Source organism: Alligator mississippiensis, chromosome 4 (assembly GCF_030867095.1).
Source record: "Alligator mississippiensis isolate rAllMis1 chromosome 4, rAllMis1, whole genome shotgun sequence".
Lineage (NCBI taxonomy): Eukaryota > Metazoa > Chordata > Crocodylia > Alligatoridae > Alligator > Alligator mississippiensis.
Genome location: NC_081827.1, coordinates 127,352,746 through 127,368,337, shown reverse-complemented (window position 1 = coordinate 127,368,337; position 15,592 = coordinate 127,352,746). Strand labels below are relative to the sequence as shown.

At 44.1% G+C, this 15,592-nt stretch overlaps 1 protein-coding gene across 7 annotated transcripts in view; it reads right to left on the bottom strand.

The window, feature by feature from the left end:
- The window catches only part of ABCC9 (ATP binding cassette subfamily C member 9), a 130,581-nt gene that overhangs the window by 54,176 nt on the left and 60,813 nt on the right, over positions 1–15,592 (bottom strand). For 4 of the 7 annotated variants that reach the window (XM_059726592.1, XM_059726591.1, XM_059726590.1 and 1 more), the window contains 6 exons: positions 14,518–14,556; positions 12,786–12,887; positions 9,896–9,980; positions 7,919–7,999; positions 5,795–5,932; positions 3,508–3,651 (listed from right to left, as the gene is read on the bottom strand). In XM_059726592.1, the coding sequence (XP_059582575.1) occupies positions 3,508–3,651; positions 5,795–5,932; positions 7,919–7,999; positions 9,896–9,980; positions 12,786–12,887; positions 14,518–14,556 (589 nt within the window). The remainder of the gene's footprint in view (positions 1–3,507; positions 3,652–5,794; positions 5,933–7,918; positions 8,000–9,895; positions 9,981–12,785; positions 12,888–14,517; positions 14,557–15,592) is intronic. The other 3 variants (XM_006263798.4, XM_059726594.1, XM_014609732.3) reach the window with 3 other exon arrangements.

The window sequence follows — 15,592 nt, the reverse complement described above, 5'->3', positions numbered from 1 at the left end:
ATCCAGCATGCCTGTTCCTGCTCAAAAGAACCGGAGATTGGTGGAAGAGGTAAGAAATGACACTTGAGGTCACTCTTACAGTACAGAGCCTGAATCCAAGGATCCACTTTCAGTCAATACCAAAATATGATTTTAAAAGTTGTTACCATATTTCATGGTGTATAAATTGAGTTTTCAAGACAAATTTTTAACTCTTAAAATTCAACCTCAACGTATACATTGTCCCTCACATCAGTGTAAGGCACTGGAAGTCTGGACGGGCTCATGGAAGAGACAGCATGCTGGCAGGCTCCTGGGAGCTCAGGCAGCACATGTCCTGCTGGCAGCCTGTGTGGCCAGCCCCACAAGGTGCTGCTCCCATGGAGGGAAGGATAACCCCTCCCCCACCCAGCTCAGGGGCTGCCCAGCTTGTTGGCAGCTTGGCCCCTGGCTACGGGGCAGGCAGGGAGGCTCTGACAAAAGCAGGATCAGGCCCTTTGCTGCTTTTTACTTCAGCAGGCCAGCAGGATGCCTGGCACCACCTGGGAAGGGGCCAGCTTGCCCCAGGAGCAGCATGGGGTGTTGGGCAGGGGCAGGGGCAGAGACCAGCTCTGTCCAACACCCCTAGCTTCCCCACCACACCCCTGCCCAACTTAAAACACCTTGTTGGATCTGGTCCTGGTCATGGGCGACGACCTGGTGAGGGGTCTGCGGGTACTCAACCACCTGAATGACAGTGATCATCGCCTGCTGGAATTCACCATCCAGCACAGGGTGACAAAGGCCTGCAGCAAGGCAGTCGCCCTGGACTTCAGGAGGGCAGATTTCAATGAGGTAAGGAGAATAGTCGGGGAGGCACTGAGGTTGTGGAGGGGAGGGGAGTCAGGTGTCCAGGAAGAGTGGTCGTTCCTTCAGGAGATGATCCTCCAAGCCCAAAGGGCATGGTGCCAGAGGACTGGAAAAGGGCCAATGTGGTTCCCATTTTCAAAAAAGGGAGGAAGGGGGACCCAGGAAACTATAGGCCAGTTAGTCTTACCTTGGTTCTGGGTAAGCTTTTTGAGAAAGTTATCCTGCCGCATGTCCGCAAGGGGCCAGCAAGGGAGATTATGCTTAGGGACAACCAACATGGGTTCATTAGAGGCAGGTCCTGTCAGACCAACCTGGTGGCCTTCTATGACCAGGTCACAAAATCCTTAGATGCAGGGGTAGCAGTGGACGTAGTCTTTCTGGACTTTAGGAAGGCCTTCGACACTGTCTTTCACTCCATTCTCATTAAAAAATTAGGAGACAGTGGCGTCAGCACCTACACAGTCAGATGGGTCACTAGTTGACTGGAGGGCCGCGCCCAGAGAGTGGTGGTAGATGGGTCCTATTTGACCTGGAGGGATGTGGGCAGTGGGGTCCCCCAGGGCTCAGTCCTCAGGCCTGCACTGTTCAACATCTTCATCAGCGACTTGGACGGGGGTGTAAAAAACACCCTATTCAAATTCGCAGATGACACTAAGATGTGGGGAGAAGTGGGCACGCTAGAAGGGAGGAATAGGCTGCAATCGGACCTAGACAGGTTACAGGGATGGGCGGATGAGAACAGGATGGGTTTCAACACTGACAAGTGCAAGGTACTGCAGCTGGGGAGGAAGAACCAGCAGCATACCTACAGGCTGGGGAACTCCCTTCTCATCAGTGCAGAGGCAGAAAAGGATCTTGGAATCATTATTGATGCCAAAATGAACATGGGCCGACAGTGTGAGGAAGCGGTCAGGAAGTCCAACCGCACCTTGTCGTGCATCCACAGATATATCTCAAGCGGGTCCAAGGAGGTGATCCTCCCCCTCTATGCAACACTGGTCAGGCCGCAGTTGGAGTACTGTGTCCAGTTCTGGGCGCCGCACTTCAGGAGGGATGTGGACAACATGGAGAGGGTCCAGAGGAGGGCCACCCACATGATCAGGGGCAGCAGGACAGGCCCTACGAGGCGAGGCTAAGGGACCTGAACCTGCTCAGCCTCCACAAGAGAAGGCTGAGAGGGGATCTGGTGGCCATTTACAAACTAGTCAGAGGAGACCAGCAGGTATTGGGAGAGTCCCTGTTCCCCTGAGCACTCCCAGGAGTGACAAGAAATAACAGTCACAAGCTGGCAGGGGGTAGATTCAGGCTAGATATCAGGAGGGACTACTTAACTGTCAGGGCAGCTAGGATCTGGAACCAACTTCCAAGAGAAGCAGTGCTGGCTCCTACCCTGGGGGTCTTTAAGAGGAGGCTGGATAAACACCTCGCTGGGGTCATTTGACCCCAGTACTCTTTCCTGCCATGGCAGGGGGTCGGACATGATTATCTGCTCAGGTCCCTTCTGACCCTACCAACTATGAAACTATGAAACTATACAAATGTGTTGACCTATACACTATAAAATATGGTAATCTTCTAAGAAGAAGAACAGCGTATAAAGTGCCAGTGGTCTGTACTGTAGTCTCCAGAAATCATCTCTTTGAAGAGTCTTTTTGGTTACCTATAACTTGGAATGAATAAAGAGTCAAATGGTGTTAGGTAGGGCAATGAGCTGGGGAAACAACTGCTATGGAGTGCAGTAGAACAAGGTAGATGCACAAAGATAAGTGCAACAATGGAACAGCCTGAAATGGAGCTATGTCACTCAAAATAAAGACCCCTTTAACTGTCATGGCTTTGTAATATGTCACTGTTATGACTGGCATCAGGGGATGGTTCTTCTCACCAACAGTGTTAAATTAAAAAAATATGCAAGGAGAGGAATCTGTCCTAGCTGAATTTGTTGCTGGGCTTTTTTCAGCAATTCATTGAACATCAAACTGCTTTCCACTAGACATGGCATAAAGAGGCAATATTATAACATACAGCCCTTTACCTCTCTGCATTTCACTGAAATGTATATGGATCCCCATTTGTCTGAAGGAGCTGAAGTTTGTATGCTAGTCCTAACATAAGGGGTACTGTTTGATTATACATAATACAGCCTCATGCATACCTATACTATAGGGATCCCAAGACTGCTATTAAGAAATAACCTCACCCACTCACTCCCATGCTGCGCACATGACATGTTGTAGGAATGTGGTGTGCATTTGTTTTGCATGTGCTTAGGCTTTTTCTCATGATCTCTGTTCTGAGCAAGCATTCAGAATAGCTTTACAGACAATTGAACATTTTTTGGGTACTCACTGTGTACAGAGAAAGGGTAAATGGGCAGGGCTTTTTTTTGCACTGGCAGTTTCATGACCACTGTGGAGATGGCATAGGCATACCACAAGCCACTTAGGTCTAAATCCTCCTGTGAACTCTGCTGATGCGCAGACTGCCATAGGCAAAAATGAACAGACAATCATGCATCTTCCAGACAGAATTTCATTTTGCACTCAAATCATAGAATCATAGGGCTGGAAGGGACCCTGAAGGATCATTGGGTCCAGCCTCCTGCATGAGCAGGTACAGATTCAAAAACATTAAAGGAGCAATAGTTTGCATACAATATACCCATCCATCCATCCTTACCCCACTGTCCGCAGTTACCTTTTCTAATTCTTGATCTTGACGATTCATCAGAGTTTTCCAGTGTTCATACAGTTCAACGTCTTTGTTTTGGATGTCCTTCAAAGTCCCTTCTCTGAGCACCATACCATCCTTCATGGCTATGATCTAGGAAGGGGAACGAACAATAGAGCTACTCAGCAACATATCATAATCACTGTATTTGGGGTTCTGCAACATATCTTTACATCAGCTGGGTCAAGCTTGCCACTGAGCTAATTTCTGTGTTGACACTACTTTAGGGCTGTTCACCTTCTAAGTGGCTGGGGGCTGCCCACCCCACAGGCCACACCAACATGGACCACAGGCCTCCAAGTCACACATGACTTGGATGTCCAACAGCAACAGGCAGCTGCTGCTCCCCTGCTGCAGCATGCACTTGAAACCCCCTTCATCTTACCGCAGTGAATGTCTGTGCAGGTGCCTCCCAAGCTGCAATGATCCTGCATGCATGCCCCCTCACTGCTATACTTCATGACCCCTGTCTTACCCTGAGCTCATACCACCCCTTGAGGGAGGCACAGAACACAGAAAGTGGAGGAAGGACTGAGAGCTCAGAGACTCTAGCTGCTATGCAGCCAGAGCAACAGGGAGAGCGGCAGGTGCTTGAGGACCTTAACTTAACCCTTCATGGGCAGCATGTGGCCTGTGGGCCACCAGTTAGACAGCTCTGTCTTATTCAATTTCAGTATATGTTATTCAATTTCTTTTTAATGTTACTTTGGCAATACACATTTTACAGTGAAACTATTACAGGCAATAATAATTTGTAGTCATACTTGTCTTGTTCTTCCAAGGACACAATAGATAAGGATGACAATTATAATTAATTTACATTTATATAATACCTTTTAATCAAAGATTCTAAGCACCTCCAATCAGTTTACAAGTTATGGATCAATTCCTTACCCCATGAAATGGAAGTAAAGCGTAAGTAAAATACTCCTGTTTTGGTAACCCATGTCACCTACCTTTGTGGACAGATTAGGTGGAAGGTAGAATCTGGGGAAGGGGTTCCATGCACACTACAAGGACAGGTTCCTGGCAGGACTGTCATTTAAAAACTAGGGGCCTTTGAACACACAACAAAATTCGCCTTTGAAGTGGCTAAATGCCCTTTTGCACGGCTTTAATGGTGTTATTTACATGCATGGCAGAATATTCCACTTAAATGGTGTTACTATTTACATTCTCAGTGGCGTATTCTACTTAAATGACTTTGTAACTTAGCAAGGTAAAACCCCCCTGAGGCGTTTTAGTTTGCTAGCTAACAAAGTGCAATGGTGCACGGGGCGCTGGAAGCCAACGTGCCTGGGAAAGCTTGGGCTTGGCGGACTTCCAGTGCCCCATGCATTGTCCCTACCACCTTCTCTTGCTGCCAGCACACCCAGCCACCCTCCTGCCACCTTGCCACTCTGCCCCAGGGGCAAGCCAACTGTTCCTGGGCAGTCCCAGGCAATGGGGACGGTGCACAGGGTGCTGGAGCTTACCTGCCTCTCCCACAGTTAGGGGATGAGCTGCCAGCAAGCCAAGCAGTTCTTGAGCTGCGGGAGACCCCAGTGCTTCCCTCTGTGGTGGCGGTGCCCCCCAGGTGTCACCTGCCCACTGGCACCTTGCCTGGGTGGTCCTTGGGGGTGCCACCACTACGGAGGGAAGCATCAGGCCCCATGCAGCTCAGGCAGGTAGGCAGACTCTGGGGGGGAGGGGGGGGGAATCAGGCTCCTCGATGTTTTTCCCCCCCCACCTCAGTGAAGCCTTCCTGCACAAGCTGCCACTGGGTCTCACAGCCCCTGACCTGCACAGGGCCCAGTGTTTTCCTCTGTGGTGGCAGCGCCCCCTTGGACCTCCTAGGCTGAGTGCTAGCGGGCGAATGCCAGCCCAGGGGGGCACTGCCTCTGTGGAGTGAAGCACCGGGCCCCGTGCAGCTCAGGAACCTCTCAGACTGCTATCAGCTTACCCTCCCCCACACCGCAGGAGAGGCAGGTAGGCTGGGGGGGAAGAAAAAAAAAAGGATCAGGCCCCCTCACCCTTGTACACATGATGGGGGTTTAATTCTCCTTAAATTGAAGTGGTGGAAACCATGGGTTTTTAAAAACTCACCATTTCAACTTAGGGAGAATTAAATCCCCGTTGCACCCTAGGATCTGCCTTCCATTTTATACCTACCAGGGGCCCATGGAAGTTACTGCAACCCTGATGATTTGAAAAACTAACAAGTAGGAAACTAGAATGAAGAAGGCTCCCCTCTTACCCAGTCAGCATGTGGCAGATATTGTAATTTGTGTGTCACCAGAACAAGTGTTCTTTTGTCTTCTTGGAGGAATTTCAAGATACCTTCCTGCATCAAGTGATCACTTAAGTGAATGTCCAGTGCAGAGAAGGGGTCATCCTGTGAACAAATACAAAAAAAATAGGGGCAGAGGGTTATGAACTAGCATTTGCTTACTTATTTTTTTAAACACTTGACCCAATGTAAAAGAGCCAACAGCTTTTAGTGAAGTGCCAAACATCTTACTAATTTACATGTGTTAGTTACGGGTAAACTAAAAAACAATAAGATAAAAGCTATTGCTGTGGAATTAATTCAGATTTCCCTTATGATTTTTTTTATGTTTTGCTTTTGATTCATAAGTCAGTTGAGCACTAGTTCCAGATGGACAGACATAAAACTATGGGTATGCAAAGCTTTGGTTGCCGATTTGATTTGGAGAAGATTCAGCCCGATTCAGAGGCCAAATCACCAAAACCAAATTGAATTGGGAGACCAGAAAAAACCTCTGAATCAATTTGGAAAAGATTCAGAAAAAGATTCGAAGATTCAGAAGACAGTTTTTCTGGGGAACAGAAACTGAGAAGAGAGAGGGAGATCAGGGGGGAAAGACTGACATCTGTAGCTGGCCGGTGACTGTGATCTTTCCCTGAGTTCCCTTCCAATCACAGTGCTCTGCAGGAGGGACATAGAAACAGCACATAAGCCTCTGTCTGCATCCTTTCTGTCCCTTTGTGAGCTGTCTCTGCCTGAGCAACAGGAGATCTCCCTGTTACAGGCTACCATCCCTGCTGGTTTCACCCTGCAGTGCCTTAACACACACACAAAGTCACACATGTCACGAGTTTTCCTTGTCAGCAAGTTGAGGTGCAGTTTTCCAGAAACCCCTGCACCTATCTCCTTGAAACTTGACAGGCCTCATGCCCTCAGAAGGGGCTACCATCCTTGCTGTTTGCATCCAAATCTGCCTCAACACACACACGACATGAGTTTTGCTTTCAGCAGTTTGAGGTGCAGTTTCCCAAAAACCCCTGCACCTATCTCCTTGAAACTTGGTAGGCATCATTCCCTAAAAAGGGGCTATTGTCCCTGCTGTTTTCATCCAAATCTGCCAAAAAATGATAAAGTTATAGGTATTTTAGTGATTTCCCATTATAGTCTATGGCTGAATCTCTGAATCAGCACCAAACCTTCGGAAGCTGATTTGGCCGAATTGATTCGGGACAATCTGAATCTTAGAATCAAACCACTTTCCCCCAAATCGGCTGACTCTGAATCAAATACTTCCCTATTCACACAGGCCTAATAGAAACTAGCAAAGGACTGGAACTGTAAATCGCTTATCTGTATCTGGGTAAGATTCAAGCCTAATCTAAATAAGTATCTGATGTCATCTGTTATTCTACATAACACATCCAGCAAAGTCTGTAGCAATGGCAGCTTCCAGACCTACTAATATTGTGATTTTACTAAAAGGAAAGAATTATAAAGGTGAGGGACTAGTTCAAATTTACAACAGAATCTCTTATCACAGATCTCAATTGTGCCAGTAGGTAGTTTATTCAATGCATATGTTACAGTAAAATAATTGAGGGTACTTTTATTTTAACACATCTTCTAAAAGTCCACCAGTTTATTTTGAATGGAAATCAAGCAGCCCTCATATAGATGATGACTTTCACAATGTGAATTGAATTTGGAGCAGTGAGACAGAAGTGAAAAGCTGCACATCTCTTTGCTAAATACTGAATCTATTCATTCCCTGCAGTAGGCTAAATTTATGTCCATACTCTTTAGGATGCTCCCTTAATTTCACAGGGATGAGGCAGTTTAGTAGGACACTACTCAGTGCAAGGAAAAGTATCTTAATCTGTTCCAAACATTTGAAACTGAGATCCATAAGAGGCCTCTCCTTTGTAAAACTTCTTCTATGTTCTGGTACTTTCTCTGGTCATTGCTCATTTGTTCTTCTTAATACTTGTGCATTCTGGATTGAAAAGTAGATTGTCAACAGAATACAGGTTCTTGTAAGAAATCTAATAATAAGGGACAATCATTTTGTTACAGAGTTTCCACGTTATGTATTAAAAAATAAAAACAACTTACCAAGAAAACAATGTTGGTATTTTGATAGAGTGCTCGAGCTACACAGATTCTTTGCCGTTGGCCTCCACTTAAGTTAATGCCCTAATGAGTAAAACAGATCATAAATACGAATCATTTGAATAAACAGAATGAGTTGTGAATGGCATATATATTGCCATTTTAAAAACCACCCAAAGGAATATCCCAATAAATATTCAAAGTAAGCACTGATAAAATGCTAGTCCTGTGGGTGAACAAAGTAATTGTATTATATCCTAAGAAAGAAACCATAATTATTAATCCAATTTCGCATAAACTAATTATGAATATCCAGGAAATTGTAAGTTCTTTTCCTGGTACACTAGAACTTTCTTAGACAGTATAGTTCAAATGCTGCTGACATCAACTATGACAGCAAAATATGTACACCTGTTATCAAAGTAGTCTTTCATATAGAAAGGGGTGACCTAAAAAATAACAAAGGTAGACGATTTAAAAAAAATAATTTGAAATAGAAACACTGCTATGATTCAATTTTTAAGGTATTTTATAGGGAAATGTATTTCCCCATTATTTTAATAATACGTAAACTTACAGTGTTACTAAAAATACTGCAAACTGTTATTGCAACTCATATGAACATCCATAAAGTAGCTTAAATGTCTGTCCAAAACACTGATAGCAGAGAAGCCACAGAAGCACAGAACTGAATGCTGGCTACTGCCTGAGTTTTTTGCAGTGTCCCAGATCGAACTCTGTGAACATGTCCCCATGAGCGGGAATGTGCATTTTCCCAGGGACAAACATGTGCCACAGCTAGTTGTCCCCGGGGAATGCCCCTGCACGCATGCTCTGGTATGCAGAAAGTTACCCCAGATGGGGTAGGGGAGGCTGGGGCCAGCACCTGGGCTGGCCCCAGCAGCCTTATCTTGGGCCCTGGGAGCCACCCAGGGCTGCAGCAGTGGCAATCCAAGCATGTGGAGCCTGGCTAGCACTGGAGGGTGGTTCTGGCTGGTCAGGCTCCAGTTTTGGGAAGTGTACTCTGCTCCCATGTGCACCACCCACCATTTTCTGTCTTGTTCTTTCCTGACAGCAGGTTCCCATTGTGTCAAAAAAACTCGCTGCACTGCTAATTAGTAGTGCAGTGAATGCATGCATATGCTGCACATGCAGTTTGCAATGCTGCAGATGGGTTTGCAGGTACCCAAGCAAACTAGTTTAAATCTGGCATAGGTATTTTCCAACAAGCTGCAATCACACCTTCAGATATTAGTGAAAATATACTGATGAGAGTTTAGAAGTAAAACTCCTCAGGTTTGAGATAAGTGCCATAGCTCTTTACTTTTGTCTATGCCACTAAGTAAATATAGACACAGGCTCAATTCTTATTTGCACCAAGATCACCTTTTCCCATTCTAGTAGTGTTAGAGGGTTATATTTACATCCATTTTAAAACCTCTTTACTCTGCCAGAGTGATGTTAAGGGCCTTCATTGTAAATGAGAATCAGGTGTACAGTGTACAATGAACATAATGGAATTACTGCAGGGATAAATGTCTTCTATTGTTTTTAGTAAGTCTGTGCATTATTAGTGTCCTAAATGGCTTAATTTTCCCTGCTGCATGATAAAAAGGAATGCAGTAATTCCACGGTACTTTACAGAACAATTTAACGCACAGGGATGGATTCAAATCACAGCAGCCAAGAGAATTACGCACATTTGCATGCAAGTAACTACATGATTTTAGACCAAGGTCTCTGCCTTGGTGATCACATGAGAGGACTGACTAGTACCATAAAAAGTAGAATTAATAGGTTACTAAGTATCATGAGTCTGATGAAAAGACTAATAAATACAGAATAACTATAACAATCACTACAGAAATAAAACTACTACTAACATTTACCAGGCTTTGCAGCCCAATGCAAACAAGAAATGTGACATTAAAGAGTGCCTTCTTATTACATAGACCAAACTGTCATAACAACTTTCTTTACCCTTTCTCCAATTTCTGTCTGATCACCAAATGGTAACAAGTCAATGTCGGGTTGTAGAGAGCAGGCATCTGTAACAGTTTTGTATCTGTAGAAAGAATGTCAGCTCAAGACCATTATTAATTATAGAAGGTAACCAGTCAAGAAAACAAAAGCATTCACTCAAGATTCAAACTGACTCTCTTGTTGAGGTTCAAAAGATTTTGAATAACTTTAAAATGACTTTTGTGAGGACTGTACAAAATAGTATCTTTATTAGTGTTATTTTTTTACTGGATCTACTTTTTTGTGATCTAAAAACTACCATTAGTGGGTGTGTCTACATGATCTGTGTGGTAGATTAATCTACTGCACAGTAAAGCATCACCATTTACACAAGTGCATCATTTACCACACAGTAAATCAGTCTACTGTGCAGGTAGCTACTACCTATAAATATAGGTAGTAAACTAATTGCAGAGTAGTGCATGTGTAAATGCCAAGCAGCATTGGGTAACTCTCTCCCCCACCCCAATCCTGGTGCTGTTCAGCTCCCAGCCAGGAACTGGTCTAGAGCAGCCCCACAAAGGGTTTTCCCTCGAAGTCTGGACCTGGGTGGGAGCTGTCCCACTTTTTGGGCAGCTCCCAGCCACCTCTACGATGCTTGCAGAAACCCCTGATTACCCCTGACCAGCCCAGAGCTGGCTGGGAGTGGCTCAAGAAATGGGACAGCTCCCACCCAGCCCCTGGCTGCATAGGGAAGCCCTGCTGGTAGGCGTGTGCGAAACAGGCCATATTCGATTCGAATTCGGATTTGGCCTGAATCAAGAACAGTGATTCAATTCATTGATTCGGATCACTGTCTCCAATTAGATTTGGCCAACTCCGAATATGAAGATTCGATGCTGATTTGGAGAATTGGTGATTTGGCCACAGGCACAGCTTTAAATGTTTTTTCTACATACCTCAAGGTACTAGGTGCAGCTTATGAATGCTGTGATGGTGGGACAGATGGAGTGTCCCACAGGAGCGTGGGGGGCCCCCCTGCGTGCTCAGCAGCAAACCTGGAAGTGGACTGGAAGTACTTCTGGTCCACTTCTGGGTCCACTGCCGAGCACACAGGGCCACCCCCCGTGCCCCTCTGGCTCAGCAATCAGCCGTGGGGGGACCCTGGGTGCCCCCCCAGACCGAGGAGGCACCAGTTGCTAAGGCGGGGGGCCCCCCAGTGCGCTCCCCTGCAGACCCCAAAGTGGACCGGAAGTGCTCCTGCGTGCTGGGGAGCCCCCTGTGCTCCTGTGGGACACTCCATCCTCCCCACCATCGCAGCATTCATGAGCTGCCTGCTACCCTGAGATATGTAGAAAAAACATTTAAAGCTATGTCTATATCCAAATTGCTGAATCTTTCCAAATCGATTTGGAGGGTTCCAATTCGATTCAGAGAGATTAAAGGGTCTCCTGATTCAATTCAGATTTGGAGATTCAACCACCGAATTGGGCCGAATCTCTACCGAATCTAATCAGGGACCGAAGCTTCGCACAGCCCTACCCACTGGGCACAGGACTTGTCCCCATATGCAGGGGACCAAGAGAGCTCTGCAGTTGTAGCTGCCTCCCAGCCCCCTGCGCATCAGGACCCCTCCCAATGTGCATGGGGCCAGGAGACAGCTGCCGCCACAGCCAGTAGAGCTCTTCTGGTCCCATGTGCATGGGGACCATCCCATGCTCCCTGCCAGCCCCCAGGCTAGCACCTCAGGGGACCCTGGACCTCCATTAGCTGCTGCAGGGGGCCAAAGCAAGGTAGGAGTAGCCCTGTACTAGGCTGTTGCTGTTAGGAGCAGATTTGATTCCAACAGGGAGCATGTATAGACATGCTCCCAGGGAAGACTTACTGCACAGTATTTTACTGCACAATAAGCCTTTACAGCATTAATAGCACATGTAGACACACCCAGCGAGTACCATTTCTGCACTATTTATATGAAGAGACCATCCAACCCTTTTAATTAATTCCTTGAGTAAACGTGCAGTAAGTTTCCATAATCATAATCCATAATCACTATTTTCCCTCTCAGTGCTTCTTCACTTGCTTTTGCTCAGAAGTGCAAATAGCTAAATCAGGCAAAATCATTCTCTGATCTGAATGGAAACAGGAAATCTTATAAGAGAACTTGTTGCCACGCGATTCCCAGCTCTGTAGGAGGTAGTTAGGAATAATCTGCTGATAAGCATCTGAGCTCTTTCTCCGCTAATGTCAATTAAATTAGCCTTATTAAAAACTCTATGAACCTGGCCCCTGTACCCCTGGATGTATATCTGGAGTTTGAGATTTGCCCATCACGTACTGTTCTTACGTGAATTGACACATCTTAGGAAAGCTTACACTGAGAGGAATGGAATTTGTTTTTAATAGCTTAGAGTGCTGCACATAAAAATTATTAACTTCCAGGAATTTGTTTTCCTAAAATCAAGTCACTTTTTCCACTGTATTTCTTAGCTGACTTCTTAAATTAACATAGGCAACAGCAGGCATGATAGAACCAGAACATCTCAGTTTTGATATTCAGTTCCTTTGCATTTCCAATTAGAAACACATATCATTGGCTTAAGGTAGGCACACTAAAGGCAAGCCTGTCCTGAGCCCACTTCTATTGATTTAAGTTTTAGAATGTGATTCTCTAATATCCATTGGAGTAGAAAAGAATCAAGGCATGAATGATGGCTAGGTCCTCTGCTCCCAGATCACATGATGACCCTGGAATCTCATCCTGAATCAGAAAACTAGACAACATGTTTCTAGTCTCCACATGTAACAGGGATGCAGAGGTACCTGAGACAGTATGTAGCCAAGGGCAGAATGAGCACCAGCCAATAGAAAGCCTACAGAATGAACTTACATATAAATTGCTAATTACCTCTGTTTGTTAAAAGGGCTCCCACAGGTAATGTTTTCTTCCACTGTAGCATTCAATAGCCATGGCTTCTGTGCTGCATAAGCCACAGAGTATCTGTTTCGACTGAAAAAATTAGAGCACCAGTGAATGAGATCAGCCTGACACTTCTTAGAATTGAGTTAACAGTATACATTAAAATGTAGGCAATGGAAATGCACAGAAAGCAACCATGATAAAAATAAGGGGAGAAGCTTTAAATGAGAAGGTTACAGCACCCTCTCTCCGCCTTGAGGTTAAAGGTTTTCGTTCTAGGTTGTGTGACTTCCACACATGCTTGAAATGGGCTGTTACTTAGCCAGACTTGATATATGCAATTGGGGACCAAAAACACATTATAAATGTCTAAAACTACCATTCTGTCAATTATTAAATCCTGAACATAAATTTTAAAATATAGAAGCATATCAACTTGGGTTCTTTTATTTTCTGCGGTCAAAATCATCTACTTATTAAACAACATTAAAAATTGAGATTATCAGTCCATTTGCCTTGCTGACTTTCAGTGTTCATAGGTTATGTTAAACTGCTAAGTGCTTGCAATCCATTTTTAGTAGAGCTCTTTCTCTTATATTTAACTCCATGTTAACACCTTAATGGACTGACATGGCACAGTAAAGTAAGATAATTCTGTACTAATTTGGATAATAGCATTATGGTCTTTCAAGCAAATATGCATACTTTGAAAGTACCTGCATGTATAACAATATCTAAATCACACTTGCTTGGCTGTTGTGCCCTTTACTCATGCTGTTTAGCTTATGCATTGCTGCCAATAAGATCATACAGTATCAAACATTTTTCTGAGACTTCTTCACTACTTAAACAAGGTGTGAATTACAGATGCACTGTTAGTCTGAAATCTAATTTCTCAATCTATGTTGCTTCAAGTAAGATAATTCACATTATTTTTAATGTTTGAATCCTTTTTATGGGAAGTTTCCATGTTTTGTGAGAGAGGGTGCTAAGGTATTGGAAACAGTGGTTAGAAGCATTCAGCATTATCCCATAACTTATTGTGTTTAGGGATTTAGAAGGCACCAATATGTTAATATATCTCCTTAGATTGTCACGTATCAGATAATGCAGTGGTTCCCAATTACAGTTATGTGTATACTACTGATGTAGTACTTTTGCCATTTTGTGAAAGGTATTTTTGGCTTCCTTACCTTCCATCAGGACCTGTTTCTTCCCACTGAAGTCAATGGCACAGTAAGTAAGTGACTTCAACAAAAGCAAAATTAAGCTATCTTCCACATGCCATCACTATCCACCCTGCTTTCACTCTGTGAGCTCTAATACAGGAGTGAGACTAAAGATTTGGAACAGCAGAAAATCCATTTTTGATTACAACAAATGGTAGGATGGAGGCATTACAGCCTGACATCTATAAGCCAGATCCTCCAGGTTACTGGGTGCCCTAAGTTCTCAGCACTGCCAGTGGGAGTTGAGAGCACTTAATAATACGGGGGAAAATGCTTTGCACTCCTCATGCTCAAGCTTTTAAACTGACAGAGGAGCAAAATTCCCTGTTCAGATTGGGAACCACTGCATTTAGTCAGATAATCCTTTAGCAGGTGATTATCTACATGGTAAGAAGACAAAGATATGACTGAAGAATACAAAGATGGAGGTTCAGGGAGATTCTGAGGAAGCATATAAATCAGATCAAATACACTGAAAATGGAACTAATACCTTCTGGGTGCTTCCAAAGAAGGTTCATTTTCATTTACACTGTAAGTTATGGTAAATGATGTTTAGTATTCAGGAAATATAGACAGCAACTTTATGTGTAAAATTAATCTATAGGGAAAATGGTTATTGTTCATACTTAAACATGTACATCCCTATATCAATTTGCCTTTTAAAGAGAAAATTGTGCAAGTGTAATTATTGATATATAGGAAGAAATTGTGGCTCTGCTGTTTTTCATTACCACATACCTGTACTGTCAGCAAACTGAACTAGCAAAGTTACAATGTGGCTTGAAAATTACTTTAAAAATAACCAGGGAAGTTTAATACCTACTGAAGTAAGGCACCAGTAATACTTGAGCATATAAAAGTTCGGCAGGCACTGTGCATGCTCCCCCACATAGTTTTGTCAATGTATTGTAGACCAATTTCAGTTCTAACCCTGAGTTATGCCACATCATACTTTGAACAGGGTTTTGAGATATGCTTAAATGGGTTCTGACTTGAAATCACTCAACTCATTTTCAATGGTCAACCAGGAAAAGTTTTCCATGCTGATCAGTAGAAATAAAATGCTGTATCATCGCCACCATGTATCCCTGCCCCACATCCCAAATTCATCAAGGAACATTTTTATACAACACATTTTCAATGGCATGCAATGGCAAGCATGATATATATAACATCATAGCTTTCCCTTTTTATTAACAGAGTTAACAGGATTGCTGTTATAGGATTCTAGTCAAAGGAGGCCTGGAATAGTATGGTGTTTGTTACCAGGAATGGTGATGCATCACTGCAAGCTGCAATAGCTTGGAAACCTAAAAGAGGAAGGTTACGCTAGGTAAATGGAAACAGATATTAGGAGGGATTATTTAATTCATTATTTGCATGACTTTCAAAAAAAGCCCATGAGTGTATGGCATAGAAGTTGGATCCTCAGGATGAAATACTGTATGGCTAAGATCTGAATGTCAGCCTGTCTGCCAGGAGAGAATCATCAATAGCTGCAGAATATCCAACTGCAAAGGATATAGACTTCCGACAGTAGAGCCCTGCTAATGCAAGATTCATAT